Genomic DNA, 27,208 nt, shown 5'->3' with positions numbered 1-27,208 from the left:
CATGTTCTTGCTGAGCTCTTTCTCCCTTGAATATATTGTTGTAAGCTGACGAGACACAGGAATTCCTTATCTTGTCAAAGGTCATACAATTGTATATCTTGTTCTCTGCTGTTCTCTTCTGTTCTCTCCTTATCATGGCTACCCTATAACCCAGTTCTTGTATTATAAACAATGGTGCTAGGAGGAAAAATGTTGAGGATTGCAACCCCATGCAGGAGGGAGAGGAGGAGCCGTTTCATATGTGTCACAATGTCTATAAAACCAATGTGCTAATGTATTTCGCGGCTTCTGGCTCTTTGGAAACGATTCCAGCCTTAAGCCCGCGCGTTAAATAAAGAATCTCTTTTTCCTTCACTCCGTGGTCTCTCTGACTCTGGGTTCTGCAACACTGATACAGATGTAATATATTTGCTGAGTTAACATCTAGTTGCAATATGTTATCACAAATGGATAACATCTGCTCCAATAAAAGGGTAGTATTAATTGTATCCATTATAAGATTATTCCATTTAACCCTCCTTTCGCCAACTAATTCAACTCTGACCTGATACTCTTCATGAGCAAAAATCTGAGAATTTCCATCCTCTCTATAAAAAAAAAAACAACCCTCAAACGTCACAGGCTGGTGATCACAATGGCCCGCAGAGATAACCTCAAAATTGATAAAGTTCCTAATCTTATTCATGGGAACACACACATAATCAATTATACTTTGTCCTCTTATTGATAAATAGGTAAAGTTTCCTGGGGTGTCTTTAGGATACGACCCATTAATAATTAATATTAAGTAATTCCTTGTGAACAGGAACTCCAAAAATTTATAACCTGCTAGGTTTACTGTCTTATCTCTCAGAATCTGTCAAAAGGCAGTTAATAATTCCTCTTCCTCAATATTTAGATGACCTGGTAACTTATTTTTGTTTCTACCAATTCTGGTGTTGAAGTCTCCCACTACCATAATAATAGAAAGTGGGAATTCATTTTCTAAGTAATCAAGGGCTGACTCCAATTCAATCTATAACGTACTGAGGGAGGCTCTCATGCTATGAGGGGGGATACAGATGTTAATTATGATTAAGGAGAAACACTTTCCTGACCACAATCTTACTTTTAATAGAGATGGAGCAACTTCCACCTTAATCTGTTAGGTATCAAGCCTCCATTTTTGGTTTAATAGAATAGTAATGCTGCCAGCTGGGCAGCCCGTAGAGGGGACATTTTTTGCAGGGAGGATCCAAGTTGTAACACCTTCTAGATAGATCTCATCTATTTCTGAGTCGGTTATCCATGTCTCCTGTATACAGATAACATCATACTCCTGAAGTAACTTTAGAAATTCTCTTATCATATTTGTGGGTATCTCAGCCTGCAGCGTTCCACACTAAAAAAGAAAAGCTAAGGCTTGTCAACTACTAGGCGGGGGATCTCTTGCCTCTTGAGGGCCCACTGAAGGAATAGGAGGGTTAATGTGGGATGAACTGGGGAACTGTTTATCCCCGTCTTGCGGGATGTAAAAGTTTTTATCCTCACCTTTGCTTGAGTGGAGTGGTTCAATCTTATCAAAAGAATGGTGTGACGTGATCACATTCGATTGTATTGGGGGGACTGAGATGGTCTCTGAAGAATTCAGCGTCTGGGCCTCATTTGCTCCCAACTCTTCCAGGTATCTCATTTCCTGCCGCTCACACTCCCTGTGGTTGGGGTGGGGCTCAGCCACACCACTTCCCTGCCAGACTTCCTTGGGTCTCCCACACCCGTTAAAAGCAGACTGAACCTCCGCTCCCACCTGTTCCAACCTGCGAGGTGGGGGCGCAGCCCTGTCGCAGGCTGTGTGTGCCTTGCTGTGCACAGGCACTCGAGTCCTCGACTCGAGGCTGCTGTTTCACTAGGTCCCTTAATCCTCCCTCTGCCTTTGAAAATGCATAAACGTGAGTGTGGAAATTTTCTCCCCTAACATTTAGATCCTTCACGGGGTTGACTGCGTTTAGGGGATCTGCTGGAAGTGTCTCCTGCCTAGGAAGGTCAGAACAAGCTTTCTCTCCATCCTGAAAATGCAAAACGTCTAGGCCAGCTTTGCCTGACTGAAGCTCTGTGGCCTGCTTGGACTTGGTCAACAAGATCTCTTTTAGAGATGAAAGTCTCAAGATACCTTGCTGAGCTGTGAGAGAAAGGCTGGAGAAACTATCACTTCAACCTCTATCTCTGCCATTTACAGAGGCCCCTGTACTGGTGGTGCTTTGCAGTTTACCCTTGACTGGGATATTCTTAGGTAGCTGGCCTAAGAGGGCTGTTTTAAGTTCCAACACAGGACTCAGCTCCACCAGAATGCCAGCTGGTGTGTCAATAAATGCAATATTTGAAGACTCTTGAATCCTGGCTCTTGAAGGTCCCAGGAACAGACTGGGGAGGTATTTATAAAATGCCTATTAATTCCTATACCCTTCCTCACCAGTAGATCTCTGGCACTACATATTTCAGGCACTGCATTTCTTCGTGCAAAGGTCGTGACTGCTCAGGCTGAGATATAATTATAAATGAGGTATCTGACCTTTATGATATCCTCTGCTGTTAAAGGAATAGAAATAAAGGATAAAATAAAATTCATGAGTTGTAATTTGCGGTTTACTTGGGACAGCTGGCCTATTGGTTTGGATAATTGAAAAATACCATATTATATTGCATGAGCTGTAATTGCCAAGGTTGGGGGGGGGGGGGGATCTCGTACAATATCCTGTCTGGTACCTTCAATAGGAGCCAAGGTTACCTTGACTGGAAAGTCACCTACAGTCCTGGTTCTCGTCTATTCCCACATTTGTATTTTGTGGGGATATATTTACTGTAGGATTTGGTGATTTACTTCCTTTCGTTTCTAGCATCTTGTTCTGGATGTGACACTTAGATACTTAGAATCATAGAATAGTAGGGTTGGAAGGGACCTACAAGGCCATCGGGTCCAATCCTCTGCTCAATGCAGGAATCCAAGTCAGAGCATCCCTGACAGATGGCTGTCCAGCCTCGTCTTGAAGGCCTCCAGTGTGGGAGAGCCCACCACCTCCCCAGGGAATGGGTGCCATTGTCGTATTGCTCTAACAATCAGGATGTTTTTCCTGATGTTCAGCCGGAATCTGGCTTCCTGGAACTTGAGCCCATTATTCCGTGTCCTGCACTCTGGGATGATCAAGAAGCGATCCTGGCCTTCCTCTCTGGGACAACCTTTCAAGGACTTGAAGAGTGCTATCCTATCTCCCCTCAGTCTTCTCTTCTCAAGGCTAAACATGCCCAGTTCTTTCCGTCTCTCTTCATAGGGCTTTGTTTCCAGTCCCCTGATCATCTTCGTTGCCCTCCTCTGAACCCTCTCCGGTTTGTCTGCATCCTTCTGAAAGTGTGGTGCCCAGAACTGGACACAATACTCCAGATGAGGCCTAACCAGTGCTGAGTAGAAGGGAACTAGTACTTCCCGGGATTTGGAAGCTATGCTTCTGTTAATGCAGCCCAAAATGGCATTTGCCTTTTTTGCAGCCACATCACATTGTTGGCTCATATTCAGCTTGTGATCGACAACAATTCCAAGATCCTTCTCACTTGTAGTGCTGCTGAGCCACGTATCCCCCATCTTGGAACTGTGCCTTTGGTTTCTTTTTCCTAGGTGCAGGAAAAAAAAACTTCCTCTGGTTTTTCCTTCTCATCTAATAAGATGAAGAGCCTCTTAAAGTTACATGATGGTATCTCTATAGCTGAGCTGAACTTCTGATATTTTTGCTTTTCTTTTTAGATCTTTTTACAATCTTTTTAGATTTTGTATCTCTTTTGCAATTTATACCTTTCCCTTTCTTAGTTTTAGGTAAAGCCTGAAGTGGAGGATCTTCAGTGGCCTTGTCTGGCAGGTCAGGTTGGGTCTCTGGCCTGATCTCATTTATGAAAGAGACGCTGGGAGTTGTTTTCCTCTTGGCCTTTATATTACCTAGCACAACGTCTGTTAACGTTGTTAATAACTCCTTACACTCTGCCAGAAAATTCATTATCATGGCTATATCCTCTATTCAAATAGTATACAGTTGTCTTATCAGCTCATGCCGATTACTAAGAAGATTGATTAAAAAGGGGGAGGAGTATATCCTTGATTTCTTTGGCTGGAGATAACTTCTTATAATGTGAAGGAAAAAATGGGGGTAAATTATTACTCATGAACTTCTCTGAAATTTTTAGGGGGGAGCTAGGTGGTGCATTGTCTTTACTATGTGGGGAATTGAGCAAAGCGCTAAAGAAGTGTGCTTGGCCTTCTGCTCCGGTAGAGCCCTCCAACAAAGGCTATTTCCTGGGCCAGGCTATCACCAGCCTCCCCCATAACAATATTCTTTGTTAAACAGCAAGGACCCGTGGGCCAATCGAGGGCTTCCTTATCTGGAGCCCCTTGCTGGCCAGCTTCATTTTTAACAACAACAAAAGCAATAATCCTAGATTGATTTTGTGCCTTGACATAAGTAACCACAGCTTCTGTCACCAGAGTTAAAGCTGCCAGTACCCCACTCTAGTAAGAACCATCTCACCACACACACACCAAAATTGCCAAAAACCATTATAAAATAAGACTTTAAAAGTATGTAAGATATAGCATATAAAATAAGATAAGCCCCTTGGGCAAAAGATAAATTAATATAAATCTTAAAAGTATCTATTAATACTCTATTAAGAAGTATATATAGTATGTTATAAAATTCTCAAAAACAGTGATAAAATAAGATACGGAACATAAAATACAACATATTAAATGAAATAAGCCCCCAAGGGCAAAGTTTAATATAAATCTTAAAATAAATAATTTCACTGAAATAATTTCACTGAAATTGTAATATTAAAATGAATTACGATAAAATTACTAAAAGGACCAAGAAAACGAAATCCCTACGCCCACTTTCACCAGCAGGCGCCCCCGCCCACCGAACGTGGAGGCAGTTTTCTGACTCTGGAGGACACGGTACTGGGTTAAGTAGCCACCTCTAGTGAGCAACAGGCAGGCGGCGTGGGAGGGTCAGTAGCCAACAGCGGGAGCACAGGTGGGCGCACGTCTTCCCCTCAGACAGTCAGACAGGTGGGCCGGCACGCCCCATCTTCCCTCCCACCCCCTTCTGCCAGGGCACAGCCTTTTACAGTGCTTCCTTCCTCTAATAACCGATGCCAACTCAGAAAAAGGGGAAAAACCCATCCGACAAGCATGGGCCTCACAAAGCAGTGACTAGACACACTGCCCCCGCCCCGTCCTCCAGCCATGTGCAGACACTTGCCTCCCTTGGCCCCGAACAGGCACCAAGCAGGCAATGCCCTTGGGCCACCGCCCTGGGCTTCCGTAGCTCAGCGTCCTCTGGCTGGGCCGCACCCCTTGGAGCTGCAGGTGGGAACAACTCTGCCTGCAAACAGACCAAGACGCAGCATGCGGACTGTCGAGCGGGCCAGGCAGGTGCTCGCCAGACGCTGCAGGGGGCCGCCAGAGCCCCTCTCCCCGCTAGCTCCACTGCGCTCACCAGCAAGGGAACAGCAGCTCCCCACGTGTGGAGAAGAGCCCCAGTGATGAAGCCCCACACGACGCGCACTCCTGAGCCAAGCACCCGTGCGAGGGGAGGGGAGCTGCTGCCCATTATTCATTTAATTCAGTCAGGTCATTATTTAAACTCATAAACTGAATGGCTGTGAACTGCCCAGAGAGCTCCAGCTATGGGGAAGCATAGAAATGAAATTCATCATCCTCATCATCAAGCAGTGAAGCCAAAGGAAGGGCACATCGATGACAGCTCCGCCCCAGAAGGGTAATCTGTTAGAAAAACATGAACCAGGAGCTACATCTCCAGGGGACATTCCTATAGAAATGTAGAGTTCGTGCAGACCTGCTCCAACAGAGAAGCCTGAGTAGTTGCAGAAAATCTCAGATATTTAGACTAAACCCAAGTTTGGAAAGGGGCTATAAAAACAGTACATAGTTCTATGATGAGAGGATGACAGCGCAGACCTGGCTAGTGGAAAAGTCTGCTTGAAAACTAATAAATATAGGCTTAGCTTCAGTTCAGGCTCAGTTTTTAGGTCTTTCAGTGCAGAGCTCCTAAACGAAAGGTATGGTATTGTGAAGGTAGGCCTGACTAGGCCTCTTGAGTAGCTTGGTTCAAGCAGCCAACCAAGGTGCCTGATGGGATCGAGAGTGTGTTTCTGACCTTGAGAAGGTAATTGTGACTTGCTCATTGTAAGCAGGAAATTCCTATCCACCAAAGTAGCTCATCCCTGAAGATAAGCAGGCCACTGTGCTCATAAAGCGATTGCTGAGCTAAAGTAGCTCTGGAGCATGTGTAGTGCATGTTCTTTGTTCTCCAACTTTCAGTCTGTATAAAAGCATCCTGTTCCTTTTTATTTGGTGACACACAGTGTCATCTGCTTCTCCCTCAGCTATGATGTGCTTTAATAAATTTCTGACTGTTCAGCCTAACCTGCCTTGGGTATTTCCTTAACAGTACAGACTTCAGCTCAAAATAGGAGTTCAGCTTTTCATTTAGTCTTAAAAACCAGAATGTAAGTCTAGGAAGGGCTCGTACTGAACCAGGCTCATACCGACTCAACGCCTTGCATGCCCAAGGGAGCTCTACCTGTAGCCTCCCCTGAATCCCCTACCCATTTTCCAGAGGAATTCGAGCCACATCCCCTCCTTAATCCTCTACCCATGTAGTCTCATCAACTAAAACTCCCCGGGTTAAACTGACCTTGTTTCCCAGCCACTACAGCCTAATGCAGGACAGTACTAAGCCACACCTTCCCTCGCCAGGGACGTAATGTCGGCAGGCTTGTGAGGGAGCCCCGCTCCCTGAGTGGGGGGCCCAGTGGTGATGGGTCTCAACCCTTGTAATGAAGCCTCAGGGTTAAACACCGAAGCACATACATGGGTTCAGTAACGCTACAAGGAGACAAGGGCAGTGGACTCTAGTAAATATCTTAGCTTTCCAGGTAAACAAACCCAATAATGATGAAAGAAACAGCTCCGGAGGCAGAAAGCACGCAGGGGTGTGGGAACTATGCAGTTCACTGCACTGAGTGTCATACGTCCAACTAGCTGCCTGCTGGGTGTGTACTCAGGTGGGCATGTACTTGGAGTAATGAGCTCCTGGACCTCAGAGAACAAGTTTGTTATCTGTAAGCCAAGGTCGCCGACCTGGAGGAGCAGAGAGGTTGGTGGACGAGACCGCGGGGGTATAATACTGGCACCTCAATCCCTGGGTCACAGCTCCTCTGTTGTCACGGAGAATGGGAGTATTGGGGAAGGCGGATGTCATTCTGGGGAAGACGAAATGATCCCTTAGAAAAGACCCATTCCTCAGAAGACAAACAAATAGCCTCTTGCACCGAGGATTCCTATCGACAGCTGGTCAGCCGCTGTGTGAACAGAATGCTGGACTAGATGGACCCTTGGCCTGATCCAGCAGGGCTCTTCTTATGTTCTTATTTAAGAATCTGGAAGCCAGGCCCTCCAAGGCAGCATTCTCTGAAATGCTACCTGTTCCACACGCAGGGCCAGCTAGACAGGTGAAGCTGAGGCACCTAAGTGCAAGGATGAGACAGTGGCATAGGGAGAAGGGGTTCAGATTTGTTAGGCACTGGGGAACACTTGGGATAAGCTGGACCTGTGCAAGAGGAACGGGCTCCACTTGAACCAAAATGGAACCAGACTGCTGGCGCTTAACATCAAAAAGGTGGCAGAGCAGCCTTTAAAGTGATCTCTGGGGGAAAGCCAAAAGGAGCTGGAAAGTGTCCATCTTGGGTTGAAAAACAGGGTAGAGGTGTGTGTATGTGGGGGGGGGGGAATGTGGCTCAGTGGTAGACCCCTACTTTGCCTGGAGAAGTTCCAAAGTTCAATCCCCAGCATCTCCAGGTAGGGCTAGGAAGTACTCCTGCCTGAAACCTTGCAGGGCCACTGCCAGTCAGTGTCGACAATACCAGGCTAGATGGACCCAGGTGTGTGTGTGTGTGTGTGTGATTCAGGATAAGGCAGCTTCTGATGTTCCTGTCCCTAGGGGATGGATGTGAAAATGTTCCCCACTGCCCAAATTGAGTCTGGGAGGGAACAGGCCTTGGGTATATGGTGAAACGTGATAGCCAGTCAGAAGCTTAATGGCCATAGCGGAAAATGCACACGAAAATGACACCTGAGGAGGGTCACCATATATAGGTGTTTCTATCCCAATGCTAGGAGCCCCGGGGCCAAGATAGGCCTGAGTAGGGTGGGGGGCTGGTTGTACAGGAGAATTCAGATATAGTGGGCATACCTATATGTAGCAGGCATGTCGAACAGACACATGGTGGGAGGGAGAGAACCGGTGGGATAGGGTTTCTCCGGACATGAACTGTATGGGAAGGACAGGGAAGGGCGTGCTGGAGGACGTGCTGCTCTGTACATCAAAGACAGCATAGTGCCAAGCAGACTAGAAAACCTAGAAGAGGCAGACTCCTCCACAGAAGCGCCGTGGGTGGCAATACCAGGCTCCCAAAGCCATTTAGTATGACAGGCTTCCTTCTGTCCCCTACACCAGAATGCTCAGGGCCATCCTGAAAGGGAAGATTAAATCAATGAGGAAGTGTTGTAATAATGGGCAACGTCAATTACTGTCACGTTTCTCCGTACCCTAAACAGGGGCGCCCTGCCACAGTTGGTAATGGAACTGACTGGAGGAGAGGCGACCCTGGACTTGACTCTAAGTGGGCCACCCAGGAACTAGTGCAAGACTTGAGTGTTGCTGAACCATTCGGTGTTCTGTGCCACAATCTGTCACTGCGGGCTGTAAGTAAATCCGGCAGCCTGTCATCTCCCTCACCTGGGCGAGGGTGACAACCTGCACATGTCGCTCTAGGGAAGGGGGGCAATCTTGGTCAGGAACAATACCGCACGGTTTCTGGGGGAGACTTCCACAGCCCTTCCAGTGGCGAGTCAGCAGACTGGCTCAGGAGTGACCTTCTGCGGGACATTCCCAACCTGCACTCAAGCAAGAAAGCCAACGGTGCCAAGAACTTCTGAATACACAGGTTGCTGATCCTGTTGCAGAGCTCGGGCCTTGCAGGAGACACACAGCCGCAGAGGGGAGCCTGTCCAGGCACAAGCGCATCAGCTGAAAAGAAGCCAGCCAGGCCCTCGTCCCCCAGGGCATACCAGCGCTGGAGGGAGGGGCGGGACCACCGGGCAAGGCGTCGGGAGGGAGGGGCTTCACCAGCCACTCCAGGTGCCGAGGGGACAGCGCCAGTGTTCGCTGCCTCTCGCTCACATGGTGCGCTGCCCAGAGGGAGCTGCTTGCAGCTGAAGGGGCCCCCTTCGCCCAAAGCTTTTCTGAGCCTTGGCGCTTCGGGGCTGTTCGTGGATTTGGATTGTCACCTGAGGCACCGCTGATCTAACTGCAGCTTGCATAATAAAAGCGACTGTTCGCACCCCGAGGCTGGGCAGCTGACACCTGTTAAAAGACTGTCACTGTCGCTGTATCCCATGCAGGTTCGGGAGGAAGCCCTCCAGGTATCAAATCCAAACTGGAGGGGGCCTCCTCCTCCTCCACCCGAGGCTCCCGCAAGCCGCAAGAGGAGATCTCAGAGAGGCCAGTCTGGGTGGGCAAGCATCCGCAGCCAAGGACGAGCCGCCGCCGCCAGGGGACTGGCGTTCACTCTCAATTTAAACGCTGCTTTCAGGATGGAAAGGGTAACCCAGCCTTACACAGAGCCACCACCACCCTCCTGCGTCTTGGGGGGGCCAAGAGCAGTCAGGGCCAGCCAACACAACAGGGAACTCAAGCACTGGAAAGCGGCCTCACCTGACATAGAGGGACCGCTTCTGGCTCATCCGCAGAGACCCAGATCCTGAACTGACACTGCTGTTCATCATCTGCTCCCGCAAGTCATGTATCTTAGCTTCAAAGCGGCTGTATTCTGTGCAAAAGAAAAGCGGGGGGGAGGGGAGGGGAGGCAACACCAGTTCAAACCGGGTCAGCAACTTCAGGATCGTCTAGCAAATGCTGCCACTGCCAAGTGTTCCCGTTCGGAATGCTTCATGTTTTGTGCTATAAACAGCCAAAATTTTGTGACAACTATAAAGTCTCCTCTCTGGCATTAATCCAATACTTTGCTCCTTTAAAATGTATGCATCCTCCCCCTTATGAAATGGCAAAAACAACGTAAAATAAAATGGTGAAGACCCATAAAATGTTAAACCATTACAAAGCATTTAAAAATGTGTGGTGGGCAGGTGTGTGTACACACAGTGCATAGAGCACAGCCATACGGACTTACAAGTTGCAGCTGGATCACTGCACTGCCCAGGGAACTTACCTCCAGAGGCTGGACAGGATGGAAACATCCGAGCCAGCCAGGGAATGCCTGCAGCGAAGCCACACACCCAGCCCCCGGAGGAGGGAGGGGCACTCTCTGGGTGCCCACTGGCAGCCCACCGTTCCGTGGCCACAGTGCAGGGCCAGAAGCACGGCTGCTTCCAAAAAAGGAGCAGCCTTTCCACAGCCAGTGGCCCAGGACGCCGGAGGCCTCCCTGCACCGCTCGCGCCCAGACAGCCGCCCTGACTGCTGCTAAAGGTCCGCCAGAAACACCAGCAGAGAGGCTCCCGAGAAGCGTGTGCATACGCAATTCTGGCAAAGGTGTGTTTTTGTCTAGACCCGGTTATCATCTGTGTAAAACAGTCCAGGGCCACTGTAGCAGCCATATCGGGGGTCAGACTAAGTAGCCTCATGCAGTCTCATGCTTCATGTTCTTGCTGAGCTCTTTCTCCCTTGAATATATTGTTGTAAGCTGACGAGACACAGGAATTCCTTATCTTGTCAAAGGTCATACAGTTGTATATCTTGTTCTCTGCTGTTCTCTTCTGTTCTCTCCTTATCATGGCTACCCTATAACCCAGTTCTTGTATTATAAACAAAGGTGCTAGGAGAAGAAATGTTGAGGACTGCAACCCCACACGGGAGGGGGAGGAGGAGCCGTTTCCTATGTGTCACAATGTCTATAAAAACAATGTGCTGATGTATTTCGGGGCTTCTGGCTCTTTGGAAATGATTCCAGCCTTAAGCCCGCGCGTTAAATAAAGAATCTCTTTTTCCTTCACTCCGTGGTCTCTCTGACTCTGGGTTCTGCAACATAAATGGTGCCGTGACTCGGATGTGGCAGGCTCTGAGCCAGACAGGTGGCAGTTGCCTGCTCTTGATCGCCGCACCGGGAAGATGAGCTCGGCGCATGCCTCCCTTTCTTGGCGCCACCGACCTTTTTGTCGAGTGAATGGGAGAAAGCCTGCACCGGGATCGCCCAAACGGCAGCGAGCGGCAAGAGAACCTTGAGAAGCGGAGGAAGGAACTTGAGCCCTGCCTGTATCGCAGCCGCAATTGAGTTGAAACCCACATTGGAAGCCTTCAGGAGAAAGGCAAGTATATGGGAAAAAGAGGGCCCCGCCTTTAGGGAGAAAGGCCACTGGGCAGAAAAAAAGAGGGCCCCGCCTTATGAAGAAGGTCAGTGTTGGTGGTATACGTATACAAAAGAACCTACTCCTTGCGGGTAGAAGGGGGGCCTGATCACACCCCCGAGTGGGCGCCAGTACCTAGCACGCCAGTACTCAGTAGGAAGCTGAGGAAGCTGGGGAAGCCGCTTTCCGCTCTGGTAAAAAAGTGGGAAAAGTGGGTGGCAGGGACATATGGATGTAGTGGAGAGATTGATGATTGTGTGAGTGGCTACTGCGGTTTCTGACGCATACCGTTGACCGTCCGGGTGCCCAGGCCAGTAGCAAAGTGCGTGGTGTGTAAAATCCTCTTGTGTCGGCCAGTGAGACCCCTTACTCACTGACCAATTCCCATTCCCTAATTGTGTCTGTCTTCCATTTAGGAGGGAGGCTATGGGTGGTGGGGGAAGCAAACCTTGCACCCCCTTGAGATGTATGTCAAACAAAGAAGGAAAAGGGTTTTGTTTGTTTTTTTAAAGATTCAGAATAGAGAGAGAAAACAGCAAAAAGCTCAAGGTCGAGCTGAGAAAAAAAAAACAAGATCTGAGGCTGTTAATTAGAAAAATGTTGCAGGACAGTCTGGCTTTTAACGAAGCGTGGGAGCGTGAGAGTGTGAGGCCGAAGAAGTAGCTGTTAGCCTAGCGCGCCGAGAGGGGGGGCAGGAAAATTGCCCACAACGTTCTGAGTTGTGCAACATCATCACCTCGCCTAATTGAGATGAAATCCCTAAGAAATGGAAACTGAAAATGAAGACCCAGAAGATGAAGGCAAAATAGAAAATAAAGGTGAAGAATCAGCCCCCAGAGCACAGGCTAGACCCCTCTCCGAGTGGAAAGTGTGCCATAAGACTGTCCCAAGGCAGAATGAAGCGGAGAGACCACGTTGAAGATCTCTGTCAAGGTAACTGTGTTTAGCTTTGAACTGTGTTAGAATTGCATAGAGCCTGTAGCTACTGACCATCGGCTATATGATTTCTGAAGAGCGTAACCATTAAGCTTTTGCCGTGGGATTCCCTGCAATGAAGAAATCTCACTGATTTGAGTGTCCAGTGTTACACTGCCTAAGGGTGTGTGCTGAAGAGACCGAGAAACCAGACAGCATGTTCCTGGCCAAGCCAAAATCACGCTACTGCCATGCTCCTGAAAGCTGCAATAAACTGTGTAAGCTGGGAGACCCAACCTGATTGAGAAGAAAAGAAGATATTGGAGCAACTGTCTTAAAAAACAATGAGATCTGTGTAGCTGGCTGGCTGACGCTGTCAGTGATGTTACAACTTTAAATTAAGACTGTTTTCCTGTTTGAGACCCCAGCGAAGAAAGCTGACCCGAGTTATTTGTTGCTCGTGCCAAAGCAAGAATTTGGCGGCCCTGTTCCTCATCGTGTCCTGTTTTAAGCTTGGGATTTACAAATACAAACAAACTGAGAAGCTTGCCTTTGAAGTCCTGCAAATCACCCCACCGCCTCCCCGAAGAAGATTAATGGCTGCCTGAAAAATGCAAGTATAAGGCGATGCCCATCACCCCCCAGCGTCCTGAGTTTCGGCACTCAGTGTTTCAGTGCTTTCGTGTACCAGGTTAAAAGAAAAAAAAGAGTAAGTTTTCAAAATGTCTCTGAGAGAACCTGACAGAAGTAAAATAAAATTTACAGAGGAGTTGCCCAGGTTAAAGCGTCACGGCTAGAGAGCTGAGCTGTGCCGCTCTGTTTAGACAGAGGCCTTGCTAAAAAGTTAAAGGCTCTTGTCTGTCAGAAGGGGTGTAGGCCACACTTTCCCTTTTTAAACTGATGCAAAAGTGGAGAGCCTTTGCTGGAAACATCTCATCTTCATTGCCCAGAGCCTTCTCTGTTTGCCTCCATCATTGTCTGGGCTTTATAGAGACACTCTGCACATGAATTAAAATTTTAAATTGCCAAAGACTTGCCATGGACAGTGCTGTGAAGCTTTTGATAAACTTGAACTCTCATCGCTGTGGACCATGTGTCTACGTTTGTAGTCAGCTCAGTGTACAGCAGGCTGAGTTTGATCTATAACTTTTAATTTCCTTCTGCCAGAACTCATGCAGCATAGAGTTGCCAAGGCAAAAATGGTGACCTAGAACTCTTTGCGTGTGTGGGTATGCCCGTCCCTTGATTTTAATGGGCCCTGAGCTTCCAGCCAGAAGAGCAGTATAATTGCTGGATCTGCTCCATCATGCCTTACCATGCAAAAAGTGTTTTCCATTCATTGTGTTAAATTGCAGGAAAAAGTCTGTTGTGTATATTTTATGATTTCTTAGATATCATAAAATATATGTGATATTTGCAGATTAGTGTTAGTTGCAACTCCAAATGATACTAAGTGTGGTTCCCAATGGATGACAAGGAAAGAAAGACAAAAGCAAGTAAAAAAGAAGGAATAGAGAAAGTAGCAGACAGACAGAGAAGAGAGAAAAAAAAAAAGAAAGAAAAGGCAAGAGGCAAAGAAAAAACATTTGTAAAAAAGAAGCGTGGCCATAGTTGCCCCCAGGGTAAATTAAAAGCAGCTGATTGTGCCTGGAGCTTATTACCTGGGGTAAAGTAGCCACAATAATGTAATAGTTCTTTAAGATGAAAAAAATGTAACTAGAAGGAGAAGAGCCTATCCCAAATGTGTGTCATTGGGAATAGTGTAAGGCAGAAAGGTTTAAGTAAGCGAGTTTAACTTAAAAAAGACAAATAAAGAGACAAGGCTGGTGCATGGAGCAGAAAGTATTATGTAAAAAGTTTGAAACATGATCTGCAATACAGACAGATCAGCAAAGAAAAAGAAAGCAAAAGAAAGAGAAAAAATTTGTCTTCCCATACTAATGAATAAAAGTGTTATCAAGCACTTTGGGAAGCGAAGTTGTTTACAGAAAGCTGTGCCTGAGAACCAAACACTTCTAGCCTATGCTGAAAATGCTTGCTAGTGTTGTGCTGCCTCATGGGTAACATGTATGGTATAAAACCCATTTAGCCCAATAGTTCGTGGTTCAGAAAAGCCCAATAGTTCGTGGTTCAGAGAATGATCCCACCATTAAGTACGCCTGTGTGCTGTAAGTTACCCAATAAAGTCTCCTTGTAAGTAACCCCCCCCCCCCCGCTGGAATCCCAAAACACAAGTGGGGCTAGAGCGCCTCACCCAGTATCAAACCCTGCTGTTAGAAGCCATGAAGGCAGGAATGAAGAAGTCAATTAATATGACCAAAGTGTCTAAAGTGCTGCAAGGTGCCACCGAGGCCCCAGAGCGTACTTGGAGCGTCTTTCAAATGCCTATCGCCAGTACACCCCCCTCCCTCAACCCAGAGGCCCAAGAAGACGTGGCGTGGACGAAAGAAAAAAAGAAGAAGACCCGGCAGAGGCAGAAGATTCTTAAAAAAGAACCAGTGTGCCCAGTGTGGACAAGATGGACATTAGTGGCATGAATGCCCAAATAAAATAAATCAAATACACAAAGGAGAAAACCAAAGGGGCCAGAATGGGCGAAGAGGGAGACAGCTTGAGAGGGGCCGTGACATTGACTGTGAGGGTCCGTGACATTGACTTAATGATTGACACTAGAGCGGCATCAAGAGCAAGCAAACGTTAGCCTTAAACAAGAAGTCCAAACACTGGGCAAAGTTCTTCAAGCCCAGCGTCGCTTTGTCTTAGAAAATAAGCCATTCCCATCACAGAACTTCATCCTTTCCAACCAAGAGTTAAAGTATGAGTTAAAGAGGGAAAAATAACCCTTTGACTTCCAGATGGAGAGGGCCAAAAACTGTTATACTTTCCACCCCCGCAGCTATGAAAGCAGCTGGAGTTAAACCCTGGATACATTGGACACGAGTCAAGAGAGCGAGAGGGGGAGAGTAGACTGTAAACAGCAATCCTGAAAATCCTTTAAAAATCATTCTAAAAAAGCAGTAAGAAGACTCAGGCTAGACCTTACTGTGGGCACACCGGGAGACTGTCCCCCTGCGTACGGTCAGACCTGCAACTGGAGAATTGAAGAAGGGGACTAGACCCTACTGCACTTGCCAGGTGAATAGCTGCCCAGCGTACGGTCAGATCCCAAAGAAGATCAAACATGCGTGTTGTAGTGTTAGCAGTGTTGCATTGTGTTTCCTTAATAAGGTGCAAAAAGGGGGGTCTGCCCCTGGAAGGAGAAGTTTGTCCCAGTGATTTGCTGATAATTACTGGCTTCACCTGGCTAACATCACGAAAGTAAAACATTTTTGTTTGCCAAGAGATATACCTGCAAACAGGCTTATTAGCTCTTGCCTAATAACTGTCTGTAGACATCCTGGGAAAATTCAAAAAGATACCATGTTAAGAGTTTATGGTGTAAGTTCAACTTATTCCCAAAATGCTAATTGGGGCGTGGTTGCAAAGATCCTACCCCCTACAAAGTTCACTCTACGCACCCCCATCATTGCTGATACAAATGCTACGTGTGCACAAATGCTTAATTGTCAAAAAATTTTCCAGAAAATATAAAGCTATCCCTGGCCCCCTTCCACTGTAATAAAATTCAAAACATATCTTTTAATGATGTCCACATACTTTTGCCTCATGGATGGTTTTAGACATGTAGTTCCCACACTTGGTCATTCATTCCTGCCAACTTGTCTAATCACCACCCATGTTGCCTCAGCCGCCTAGTGCCAATTCTTCCCCTGTAGCCCGAGAAAATCCATCGACAGCAGCCTCGAGCACTCCAACTAACTAAAAATTGTAATAGTCATGTGCAGTTATATTTTGACTCAGAAAAATTGGCCTTAGCAATGTCACTGGTTAGGGTTCCAGGTTTAGCCTTGGCTAATGGTCTGGAAATCAACCGGTTAGCTTGCAGCTTAGCCAAAAGCATAAATGCCACCTCACGAGCATTGTCATTGTTAAATAAAGAGTTGCGTGATCTAAGAGGTGCAGTTCTAGAAAACAGAGCTGGTATAAATTACCTCTTCCTTCTTCATCATTTAAGTTGTGAGACACACCAAAAGCTCTGTTGTTTTAACTTAACTGATAATGGCAATGCTGTAGATGAACAAATCAACAAGCTGCACAATATAGTAGCTAACAAAACAATAAGACAAAACAATTAGCTCAATTAGTTGACCCTTTGGCTTCCAGATCTTAGCTGGCTTGAAGCATTGTTCATCCTAATTCTACCAGTGTTGTTCATAAAAGTTCTGTTATGTCTCTGCGTTCCTTGTCTTATGAGCTGTTTAACCAATCTGTTTTATGTCTCAGCTAGTAAAACTGCTGCCCTCTACGCTCTAATAGCCCAACAAGAGGCTAAGTAATATGTATGTCACAAAAAGCTTTGTATGGTTATCAGAAATGCTATAATTGTAATGAAACTATGCATTTAAGGGGGGAATGTAGCAGCCATATCGGGGGTCAGACTAAGTAGCCTCATGCAGTCTCATGCTTCATGTTCTTGCTGAGCTCTTTCTCCCTTGAATATATTGTTGTAAGCTGACGAGACACAGGAATTCCTTATCTTGTCAAAGGTCATACAATTGTGTATCTTGTTCTCTGCTGTTCTCTTCTGTTCTCTCCTTATCATGGCTACCCTATAACCCAGTTCTTGTATTATAAACAATAGTGCTAGGAGAAGAAATGTAGAGGACTGCAACCCCACACGGGAGGGGGAGGAGGAGCTGTTTCATATGTGTCACAATGTCTATAAAAACAATGTGCTGATGTATTTCGGGGCTTCTGGCTCTTTGGAAATGATTCCAGCCTTAAGCCCACGCGTTAAATAAAGAATCTCTTTTTCCTTCACTCTGTGGTCTCTCTGACTCTGGGTTCTGCAACACCACCTCCCTCTTTACGCCTAGTCTAATCCGGTCTAAGCGGATGGTGTTCTTGAGCAGGACAAGGCCCTGACAGACGCACCGTGCGAGGCCGCCGGCATGCACTCAGCTCTCACAGAGCTCTTTGCTTACGTGTTGCCACCGGGCTGACAAGTCCAGCTAAAACCAGCCAAATGATGCCCGGAAGCCGGAGGATGGCAGGGCAGCACTGCTTCCAAAACCTCCTGCGCAGAAGTGGCATCTCCCCTTTGCCAGAGGGCTGCCCTCATGACCCAGACAAAGCCAGCCCAGGCAGAGGAGTGGAAAAGACCTCGACAGCACCGTTCTCTGCTCCACCATGTGGAGATCTTCCCAAGCACAGCATTTGCCATGCTCCCCTCCCCCAAGTCCACACGGCAGCATAGAATCACAGAAACACAGAATGGTAGGGTTGGAAGGGGCCTACAAGGCCATCGAGTCCAACCCCTGCTCAATGCAGGAATCCAAGTCAGAGCATCCATGACAGATGGCGGTCCAGCCTTGTCTTGAATGCCTCCAGTGTGGGAGAGCCCACCACCACCCTAGGTCATGGGTCCCATTCATGCATTCATTCATTCATTCATTCATTCATTTTATTAATTGCCCATCTGGCCGGTCACCCAGCCACTCTGGGTGATGTACAACAATAAAAACAGTTCATACAATACAATTCAACATTAAAAACATCACATTTTTAAAATTACCCTAGCCCACCCCAAACGCCTGCCTGAACAACCATGTTTTTGATGCATGGCAGAAGCTCATTAAAGAGGGGGCATGGCGGAGTTCCCTAGGGAGGGAGTTCCACAGAGTAGAGGCCACCACGGAGAAGGCCCTCTCCCTCATCCTCACCAGCCTAGGTGTCCTGACTGATGGGGAAGAGAGAAGGCCCTCTGAGGCTGATCTTGTTGAGTGGCCTGTCTGGTGTTGCTGGAGGCGCTCCTTGAGATAGGAAGGGCCGGACTCGTATAGGGTTTTAAAGGTCAAAACCAACACCTTGAATTTGGCCCGGAAAACAACTGGAAAATAATGCTCCTTCAGCACTGGAGTGATATGATCTCACCAGCAGCAGCCTTTAATCAGGCGAGCCGCCGCATTCTGTACCAGCTGCAGCTTCTGAACTGTCTTCAAGGGTGACCCCACGTAGAGCGCATTACAGTAGTCTAAATGAGAGGAGACCAGGGCATATACTACTGATGGGAGCAGATGGTCGGGAAGGTAGGGGCGCAGCCGCCATACGAGATGGAGTTGGTACAGCGCTGTCTGGGAGTCTAAGATGACCTCCAAGCTGCAGACCTGGTCTTTCAAGGGTAACCGTACCCCATTCAACACCAGGTCAACATCCCCCAACCTCCTCTTGTCTCCCACCAAAAGTACCTCGGTCTTGTCAGGGTTCAGCTTCAGCTTGTTCTTCTAACAGTCAGGACGTTTTTCAGCCGGAATCTGGGTTCCTGTAACTTGAGCCCATTATTCTGTGTCCTGCACTCTGGGATAATCGAGAAGAGATCCTGGCCTTCCTCTCTGGGACAACCTTTCAAGTACTTGAACAGCGCTATCCTATCTCCCCTCGGTCTTCTCTTCTCAAGGCTAAACATGCCCAGTTCTTTCAGTCTCTCTTCATAGGGCTTTGTTTCCAGTCCCCTGATCATCTTTGTTGCCCTCCTCTGAACCCTCTCCAGTTTGTCTGCATCCTTCTGAAAGTGTGGTGCCCAGAACTGGACACAGTACTCCAGATGAGGCCTGACCAGTGCTGAGTAGAGGGGAACTAGTACTTCCCGGGATTTGGAAGCGATGCTTCTATTAATGCAGCCTAAAAGAGCATTTGCCTTTTTTGCAACCACATCACATTGTTGGCTCATATACAGCTTGTGTTTGACAACAATTCCAAGATCCTTCTCGCTCGTACTGCTGTTGAGCCACGTATCCCCCATCTTGTAACTGTGCATTTGGTTTCATTGTCCTAGGTGCAGAACTTGGCATTTCTCACTATTAAATGCCATTCTGTTGTTTTCTGCACAGCGCTCTAGTCTCTCCAGATCACTTTGAATTTTGTTTCTGTCTTCCAAAGTATTAGCTATCCTGCCCAATTTGGTGTCATCTGCAAATGTGATCAGCATTCCCTGCACCTCCTCCTCCAAGTCATTAATACAAACATTGAAGAGCACTGGGCCCAGGACTGAGCCCTGCGGTACCCCACTCGTTACCTCTCCCCAGTTGGAGAAGGTCTTATTGATAAGTACCCTTTGAGTCCAATTTTGTAGCCAACTGGACCCACCGGATCGTCGTTTCATCTAGCCCACTTTGAGCTAGTTTGCTCATCAGGGTATCACGGGGCACTTTGTTGAAAGCTTTGCTGAAGTTGAGGTATATGATGTCTACAGCATTCCCATGGTCCACAAAGGAGGTTACTTGATCAAAAAAATGAGATCAGATTCGTCTGGCAGGACTTGTTCTTGACAAATCCATGTTGGCTTCAAGTAATCACGGCATTGTTTTCAAGGTGCCTACAGATGGATTGCTTTATCATCTGCTCCAGACTTTTCCCAGGGATTGATGTCAGACTGACTGGTCTGTAGTTCCCAGGTTCCTCCTTTTTACCCTTTTTGAAGAGAGGGACAACATTCGCCCTCCTCCAGTCATCTGGCACTTCCCCCGTCCTCCATGATTGCTCAAAGAGAACAGACAGAGGTTCTGAGAGTTCTTCCGCCAGTTCTTTTATTCCTCTAGGATGCAGTTCATCTGGCCCTGGAGATCTGAACTCATTCGAAGTAATTAAGGTGTTCCTTGCCCATATGCCAATTGATTTCAAGCTGCAATCCTGCCCCTTCAGCCTGTACTTCGCCTTTGCCAGGGGGGTCATAGACCCTCTTTTGGGAGAAGACTGAGCCAAAGTAGGAATTGAGCACCTCTGCCTTTTCTTTGTCATCTGTTATCATTTTGCCATCCTTATTTAATAGCTGAACAACCATTTCTTTCTTCTGTCTTTTACGATGCACATAGCTGAAGAAAGCCTTTTTGTTGCTTTTAGCCTCCCTCCCTAACCTCAGCTCGTTCTCAGCTTTAGCCTTCCTGACACCATCCCTGCCATTCTGTGCTACCTGCCTGTACTCTTCCTTTGTTGCTTGGCCTTCTTTCCACTTCCTATATGTGTCCTTTTTTGTTTTCGGGTCATCCCTAAGCTTTTTGTGAAGCCCCATTGGCTTCTTCTGTTGTCTTCCACCTTTTCTTCTTGTTGGAATTGTTTGCGATTGTGCCTTGAGAATTTCCTTTTTTAAAAGCTCCCACCCACGAGCAGAGGTTAGCGAGGGATGCTAAAAACAACAAAAAGGCTTTCTTCAGCTACATGCATAGTAAAAGGCAGAGGAAAGAAATGGTGGTTCAGCTGTTAAATAAGGATGGCAAAACAATAACAGATGACAAAGAAAAGGCAGAGGTGCTCAATTCCTACTTTGGCTCAGTCTTCTCCCAAAAGAGGGTCTATAACCCCCCTGGCAAAGGCGAAGTGCAGGGTGAAGGCAGAACTGCAGCTTGAGATCTATAGGCATATGGTCAAGGAACACCTAATTACTTTGAATAAGTTCAACTCTCCAGGGCCAGATGAACTGCATCCTAGAGGAATAAAGGAACTGGCAGAAGAACTCTCAGAACCGCTGTCTATTCTCTTTGAGCAATCATGGAGGACGGGGGAAGTGCAAGATGACTGGAGGAGGGCTAATGTTGTCCCTATCTTCAAAAAGGGTAAAAAGGAGAAAACTGGGAACTACACACCAGTCAGTCTGACATCAATCCCTGGGAAAATTCTGGAGCAGATCATAAAGCAATCCATCTGGAAGCACCTTGAAAACAATGCCATGATTACTCGAAGCCAACATGGATTTGTCAAAAACAAGTCCTGCCAGACAAATCTGATCTCATTTTTTGATCAAGTAACCTCCCTTGTAGGCCGTGGGAATACTGTAGACATCATATACCTCAACTTCAGCAAAGCTTTCGACAAAGTGCCCCATGATCTCCTGATGAGCAAACTAGCTCAAAGTGGGCTAGATGAAACAATGATCCGGTGGATCCACAGTTGGCTGCAGAATCGGACACAAAGAGTGCTTATCAATGGGACCTTCTCAAACTGGGGAGAGGTAATGAGTGGGGTACCGCAGGGCTCAGTCCTGGGCCCAGTGCTCTTCCACATTTGTATTAATGACTTGGAGGAGGAGGTGCAGGGAATGCTGATCAAATTTGCAGATGACACAAAATTGTGCGGGATAGCTAATACTTTGGAAGACAGAAACAAAATTCAAAGGGATCTGGATAGACTGGAGCGCTGGGCAGAAAACAACAGAATAACATTTAATAGGGATAAATGCCAAGTTCTGCACCTAGGAAAAAGAAACCAAATGCACAGTTACAAGATGGGGGATACGTGGCTCAACAACATGACAAGTGAGAAAGATCTTGGAATTGTTGTCGATCACAAGCTGAAAATGAGCCAAACAAAGCCCTATGAAGAGAGACTGAAAGAACTGGGCATGTTTAGCCTGGAGAAGAGAAGACTGAGGGGAGATAGGATAGCGCTCTTCAAGTACTTGAAAGGTTGTCACAGAGAGGAAGGCCAGGAACTCCTGGCTGTTTCCCGCCTCCCAGCTGAGCAGAGCAGAGCAGAGCAAACTGCTCCAGCTGGTCCAGGGACTACAGAAGCAGGCAAGCTCCCAGAGAGCAAGCGAACAGGGGGAGCAAACAGGAGTTGGCCAGGGGAGTTCGTCAGGGGAGGTCAAGGGGGAGGCCCCTAACATTTTTTTTCATTTTTTTTATTTTTTATTTTAACTAAATTTCCATTTATTTGTCTTGTAACACACACTTTCACACCAGTGGGACTCTGCTTTTAACCTCTACTGAGTAGAGGAGCAGGCACAGGCTAGTCTAGAACAATCACAAAGCTAGACACAAAAAGGGAAAAGAGGCTATGGAAGGACAGGACTCTCCAGTGGTGGTGACCTGCAAGGTGTGTGCAGTGTTTGTTTTCTTGCCTGAGAACAACACGGCCTACACCTGCAACAAGTGCAAGTTGATCACGCTGCTGGAGGAAAAAGTAAGTGGACTGGAGCGGTGACTGTCGACCCTACAGGGAATAAGAGAACACGAAGAGTTCTTGGACAGAATGGGGGAACTACAGCAGCAAAAGGCAGACCAGAAGCTTGAAGAGCAACAGCAAGATGAGGCAGTGAGAAATGCTGAGGTGAGGAAAAATGGAATAGAGGATACTCCTTGGAAAAGGGTGACAGTTAGGAGAAGAAGAACTAGACGCCACTCTGCACCAGTGGAAGCAGTGGAGCTGTGGAATCGATTCCAGGTACTTGCGGATGAGACTGGAGGACAGCCTGCAGAGGAAGAATCACAGGGGAACCTGCATGAGAGTGAGCAAGAGGCTGAAGGTCAGTCAAACAGAGGCAATGAAACCCAGGCGTACAACAAGAAGAAGAGAAGAGTGGTAGTAGTGGGAGACTCCTTGCTGCGTGGGATCGAGACCCAAATATGTCGCGAAGACCCGTGGACTCGCCAGGTATGTTGTCTCCCAGGAGGACAAATTAGAGACGTGCCAGAAAGGTTGCCTGCACTCATAAAGCCCACTGACAGGTATCCCTTTCTTCTCATCCATGTGGGAACAAATGATACCGCCAAGCGGAGCTACGAAGAGATCATGTCAGACTTTGAAGCTTTGGGAAGGAAACTCAAGAACTTTGGGGCCCAGATAGTTTTCTCATCCATCCTTCCAGTAGTTAGAAGAGGGATAGAAAGGGAACGAAAAATACTCCGGGTGAATGACTGGCTACGAAGGTGGTGCCGACGAGAGAGATTTGGATTCTGGGACCACGGGCTATACTTCCTGGAAGATGGGCTGTTGGCTAGGGATGGGTTGCACCTCACAAAGGCTGGGAAGAATGTGTTTGGCCACAGCATGAAGAACTTCATCAGGAGGGCTTTAAACTGAATCCCATGGGGAAGGGAGATGTAATGTTGGGGGTAACAATGGACGTAGGCGCATGCACTGCAATGGAGAGAACAGCTCTGATAGCGCCCAATAATAGTCTTCAGACACATGTAGGAAGAAAGCCAGACTATGAAGCACATGGTCTTCGATGTCTATATACTAATGCCCGGAGTATGGGAAACAAACAGAACGAACTTGAACTCTTCATACAAGAGGGAAATTATGACCTGATAGGTATAACTGAGACTTGGTGGGATGAATCTCATGACTGGAATACAGCAATTGAAGGATATAACTTGTTCAAAAAGAACAGGAGGAGGAGCTTGGTAGCCCCATTGAGAGCATCTGGGTTGAAATAAATGGAGCAAAGAATAAAAGGAACCTGGTGGTCGGAGTCTACTACCGGCCACTCAATCAAGCAGAAGACAAGGATGAAACTTTTGAAAAACAAATAGCCAATGTTTCAAGGAAGCATGATGTAGTAGTAATGGGGGACTTCAATTTCCCCGATATTTGTTGGGAGACAAATTCTGCAAAACATGGCCCCTCCAGGAAATTCCTGACTTGTGTGGCGGATAACTTCCTCCTACAGAAAGTAGAGGAAGGAACTAGAGGATCGGCTATCCTTGACTTGATCCTAACCAACAGAGATGACTTAGTGGATAAAGTAGCAGTCACAGGAACTCTGGGGGAAAGAGACCATGTTGTACTTGAGTTCTTGGTTCTAAGGGAAGCAAAAGCCGAGTGTAGTCAAACGCGTAGCCTGGATTTTAGGAAAGCTGATTTTAATAAACTCAGAACAATGATCAGTAAGGTCCCATGGCAAGCGATGCTAGCGAGAAAAGGAGTCCAAGATGGGTGGGAGCTTTTAAAGAAGGAAATTCTCAAGGCACAATCACAAGCAATTCCAACAAGAAGAAAAGGTGGAAGACAACAGAAGAAGCCAATGCGGCTTCACAAGAAGCTTCACAAATTTGCAGATGACACCAAATTGGGTGGGATAGCTAATACTTTGGAAGACAGAAACAAAATTCAAAGTGATCTGGATAGACTGGAGCGCTGGGCAGAAAACAACAGAAGGACATTTAACAGGGATAAATGCCAAGTTCTGCACCTAGGAAAAAGAAACCAAATGCACGGTTACAAGATGGGGGATACGTGGCTCAACAACACTACAAGCGAGAAGGATCTTGGAATTGTTGTCGATCACAAGCTGAAGATGAGCCAACAATGTGATGTGGCTGCAAAAAAGGCAAATGCTATTTTGGGCTGCATTCATAGAAGCATCGCTTCCAAATCCCGGGAAGTACTAGTTCCCCTCTACTCAGCACTCGTTAGGCCTCATCTGGACTACTGTGTCCAGTTCTGGGCACCACACTTTCAGAAGGATGCAGACAAACTGGAGAGGGTTCAGAGGAGGGCAACAAAGATGTTCAGGGGACTGGAAACAAAGCCCTATGAAGAGAGACTGAAAGAATTGGGCATGTTTAGCCTTGAGAAGAGAAGACTGAGGGGAGATATGATCGCACTCTTCAAGTACTTGAAAGGTTGTCACAGAGAAGAAGGCCAGGATCTCTTCTTGATCATCCCAGAGTGCAGGACAAGGAATAATGGGCTCAAGTTACAGGAAGCCAGATTCCGGCTGAACATCAGGAAAAACTTCCTGACTGTTAGAGCAGTACGACAATGGAACCAATAACCTAGGGAGGTGGTGGGCTCTCCCACACTGGAGGCGTTCAAGAAGAGGCTGGACAGCCATCTGTCAGGGATGCTCTGACTTGGATTCCTGCACTGAGCAGGGGGTTGGACTCGATGGCCTTGTAGGCCCCTTCCAACCCTACTATTCTATGATTCTATGATTCTAACACTCCCCTCCTGCTTGTGGCTTGACACACAACAGAACATGGCTGCCTCCCGCCCCAAAATCTCGGGGCGCATCCCAGGCTTGGGCAATTACCTTCACCCAAGAGCAGTTCAAAAGGAGGCCAAGCAGGTGAGGCCAAGGAAGAGGGGCTCGGTGTCAGGGTGGAAACTGAGCCGATAGAACCCCAGAGCAGTTCTGATTCTGAGGAGGAACAGCAATCGGTGGGAGAGGACCTCGCTCATCTCTCACAGGCACAGCAGCTGGCAGAGATTCCGCCTGCCAGCATTCCTGGGATAGATAGTGACCCTGGCAGCGAGAGAGTGCGGGAGGGGGGCTTGCTGGATGCTTGACGCTGGGAGCAATGACAAATGGAGGGCGCAGAAAGGAGGCGTAGCGCTCGTTTGGCGCACAAGCAACAGTCGCGTCCCGAGGACCCAAGGGAAAGAGGGAGGATCTCTCCCTAGCCCCTAAGTTCAGGGTCTTCCCATGATTCTCCTTCTAACAGGGACCAACTGCCTAACCTGGAGCATAGGCTACTCTGCTTTCATTCCCCAGTTCTGTTCCTTGCTTAGTCGCTGGTGATTAGCATCTGAAAGAGTCATTAAGTTGTAAAAGGATTAAAGCCTTGAAAAGAATCCTTTTGTCTGTGTCTTGAGTTGGCTATTGGAGTAGACTGTAAGAGGCAGTTAGGGCGCTCTTAACACTCGGAAGGGGTCTGTGGGTGCTGTGGGCAATGGTGCTCAAGTCCCTCTTCCAGTCTGCTGGCAGCCCACCATATTCAGAAACAATTCTGAGAACAGATCACAGCCGTGGTGTTTTTGATGTGCCTCCCCTGCTCTGGGCAACTGCCGTAATTCCTGACTTTCCATTCCGACTGGGGGTGGGGGGCATGCTCTTCAGAACCCCAGTTCTGGAAAACTAACAGAAACAATGCCACAGTCCAACCTAGGGGGCGACGTGAGGGTGTGTCATGTGCGGGTCTCCTGAGAAGCTCCTGGTTGCTGAGGCTTTGACACCAGCATCTGGGTCTCTCTTCCCCTCCCTCCATTGACTAAAGCAGCTGAACCTTATGAGACAGATGGATCAATTCAGTCATCCACTTACCTTCTGGACGGTACTGAGCCACAATCGTGACGGCTTGGCCAGCATTTTTCAATGCAGCAGCTGCTTCTTCATGAGTTGCAGTTCTGAGGTCTATGCCATTTACCTAAAAAACAAATGTAAACATGGCACATTTAGGAAAATACAGAGGTGCGTTTCATGGAACTCTACAGCTGGGATCTCTGTGGACGCAAACACCTCCCTCACAGAATAGTAGGGTTGGAAGGGGCCTACAAGGCAAACACCTCCCTCCAACCTTTCTGGGACTCTCAGAATTATAGCCAGTGGGAAGCAGAACCTTCCAAGGGACTACTCAGCCCAAGCTGCTGGAGGGACCAAAAATCCCTCCTTGGGGCTCCAGCAAGATCACTGTTCTGCACAATGCAGAGCCACAAGCTGGCTGGCTAATTCCTGCCAATGTTACCTCATGGGAGGAAAACCAAGCAGCCTAAGAGGTCGCCTGGTCTTTCTCCTTTCAACCATCCATCTCACCGAAATGATGCGGTCTCCTTTCCTGAGCTCGCCACTGAGATCTGCAGGACCCCCTGCAAGGATGAATGAGACAAAAATCCCTTCTCCATCTTCCCCTCCCACGATGTTGAAGCCAAGCCCTGTGGATCCTCGATGGAGCACCAGCTTCCGCGGCTCCCTAAAAGGTGGAAAGAACGCAGCCATTAATCTTCCCTTTACAAACCAAACACTTCACAGCAACAACAAACAGGTCTGCAACCCAATGAAAAACACTTTAGCCAACCCAATTTTGGTCGATAATGTCATGATAAAAGGTGCGTATGAATGAAGATTTATTTCAGCCGAAAAAGGTCATTTTTTATTGTAATACGTAATGAGAAAGAAGAAATGTAAAAAATATATCTGTAAAAATAAAATGCCAAAATGGAGAGAACACAGCTTTAAGCATTTAGCTTTCATTCTGCAGACAGGATTT

General features: G+C 47.3%; 1 protein-coding gene across 12 annotated transcripts in view; it reads right to left on the bottom strand.

The window, feature by feature from the left end:
* Positions 1-27,208, bottom strand: part of DLG1 (discs large MAGUK scaffold protein 1) — a 274,255-nt gene that overhangs the window by 74,786 nt on the left and 172,261 nt on the right. For all 12 annotated transcript variants that reach the window (XM_084847875.1, XM_084847877.1, XM_084847865.1 and 9 more), the window contains 3 exons: positions 26,755-26,911; positions 26,266-26,368; positions 9,822-9,936 (listed from right to left, as the gene is read on the bottom strand). In XM_084847875.1, coding sequence (XP_084704001.1) covers positions 9,822-9,936; positions 26,266-26,368; positions 26,755-26,911 — 375 coding nt within the window. The remainder of the gene's footprint in view (positions 1-9,821; positions 9,937-26,265; positions 26,369-26,754; positions 26,912-27,208) is intronic.

Source organism: Heloderma suspectum, chromosome 3, assembly GCF_057233095.1.
Source record: "Heloderma suspectum isolate Gila_16-S chromosome 3, 16-S_ref, whole genome shotgun sequence".
NCBI lineage: Eukaryota > Metazoa > Chordata > Lepidosauria > Squamata > Helodermatidae > Heloderma > Heloderma suspectum.
This window is presented reverse-complemented; position numbering and strand designations above follow the sequence as displayed.